This window comes from Entamoeba dispar, genomic scaffold (assembly GCF_000209125.1).
Source record: "Entamoeba dispar SAW760 scf_1105229463503 genomic scaffold, whole genome shotgun sequence".
NCBI lineage: Eukaryota > Evosea > Mastigamoebida > Endamoebidae > Entamoeba > Entamoeba dispar.
Window position 1 is genome coordinate 1 of NW_001855725.1, and position 1,006 is coordinate 1,006.

The 1,006-nt window shown below is 24.8% G+C and overlaps 2 protein-coding genes across 2 annotated transcripts, besides 4 other annotated features; both read right to left on the minus strand.

Annotated features, from left to right (window-relative positions):
• Positions 1 to 4: 4 nt before the first annotated feature.
• Positions 5 to 86: a microsatellite.
• Positions 7 to 122: a microsatellite.
• A 10-nt stretch (positions 123 to 132) lies between these two features.
• Positions 133 to 474, minus strand: EDI_312320 (uncharacterized protein; the record flags this gene model as incomplete). The annotated part of the gene is made up of 2 exons (XM_001741046.1): positions 133 to 193; positions 236 to 474. 2 exons carry the CDS (start codon positions 472 to 474, stop codon positions 133 to 135), a joined length of 300 nt encoding a protein of 99 aa, XP_001741098.1.
• Positions 266 to 387: a microsatellite.
• An 80-nt stretch (positions 475 to 554) lies between the features above and the next one.
• On the minus strand, positions 555 to 875 carry EDI_312330 (uncharacterized protein; the record flags this gene model as incomplete). The annotated part of the gene is made up of 1 exon (XM_001741047.1): positions 555 to 875. The coding sequence occupies one exon, from the start codon at positions 873 to 875 to the stop codon at positions 555 to 557; it is 321 nt and encodes a 106-aa protein (XP_001741099.1).
• Positions 707 to 836: a microsatellite.
• Positions 876 to 1,006: the final 131 nt, after the last annotated feature.

Genomic DNA, 1,006 nt, shown 5'->3' on the forward strand with positions numbered 1-1,006 from the left:
AGTGATATATATATATACATACATACATAAGTGGTGATAAAGTAGATATAGTAGATATATACATAATATAGATAGAAATATATATAGAAAGAGATAATAGTTAGAATATAAACATAGATAAAGTTCATAAGTTTAATATAATGGTATAAAGGTATAGTTATATACATAAAAAGTGGTCCCACCCAGATTCGAACTGGGGTCCTAAGAACCAAAATCTTATATGCTGCCCCTACACCATGGAACCGTTATGAATAGATGGGTAGGTGTAAGTAGTAAGTAGTAAAAGGATGTAAGAAGTAATAAGTAAGAAGTAATAAGTAAGAAGTAATAAGTAATAAGTAAGAAATGGAAGTAATGTAAGAAGTAATAAGTAAATAGTAATAAGTAGGAAATAGTAATAGTAAGAAGTGTATAGTAGATGTATAATAAAGTAATAAAAAGATATAAAGGTAAAAAGATGATAAATAATAACATAATAAATAGGGAAGATAATAAATATATATAAGCTAAGTGTAAAGATAGAAATAGGTAATAATAATATAAGGCGGCTTAGCTCAGTGGCAGAGCGTCTCTCTCGTAAAGAGAAGGTCATGGGTCCGATCCCCATAGTCGCCTTCTAGGTATTTTTTAAAGGGAATAAACATATATAAAAGGAATAAACATATATAAAAGGAATAAACATATAGACAGAGAGTGATAAAGAAGAATATATAGATAGATAATATATATATAATATATATAAATAATATATAGATACATAATATATATAATATATAGATACATAATATATATATATAATATATAGATAGTGATATATATATATACATACATACATAAGTGGTGATAAAAGTAGAATATAGTAGAATATATAACATAATATAAGATAGAAATATATATAGAAAGAGATAATAGTTAGAATATAAACATAGATAAAGTTCATAAGTTTAATATAATGGTATAAAGGTATAGTTATATACATAAAAAGTGGTCCCACCCAGATTCGAAC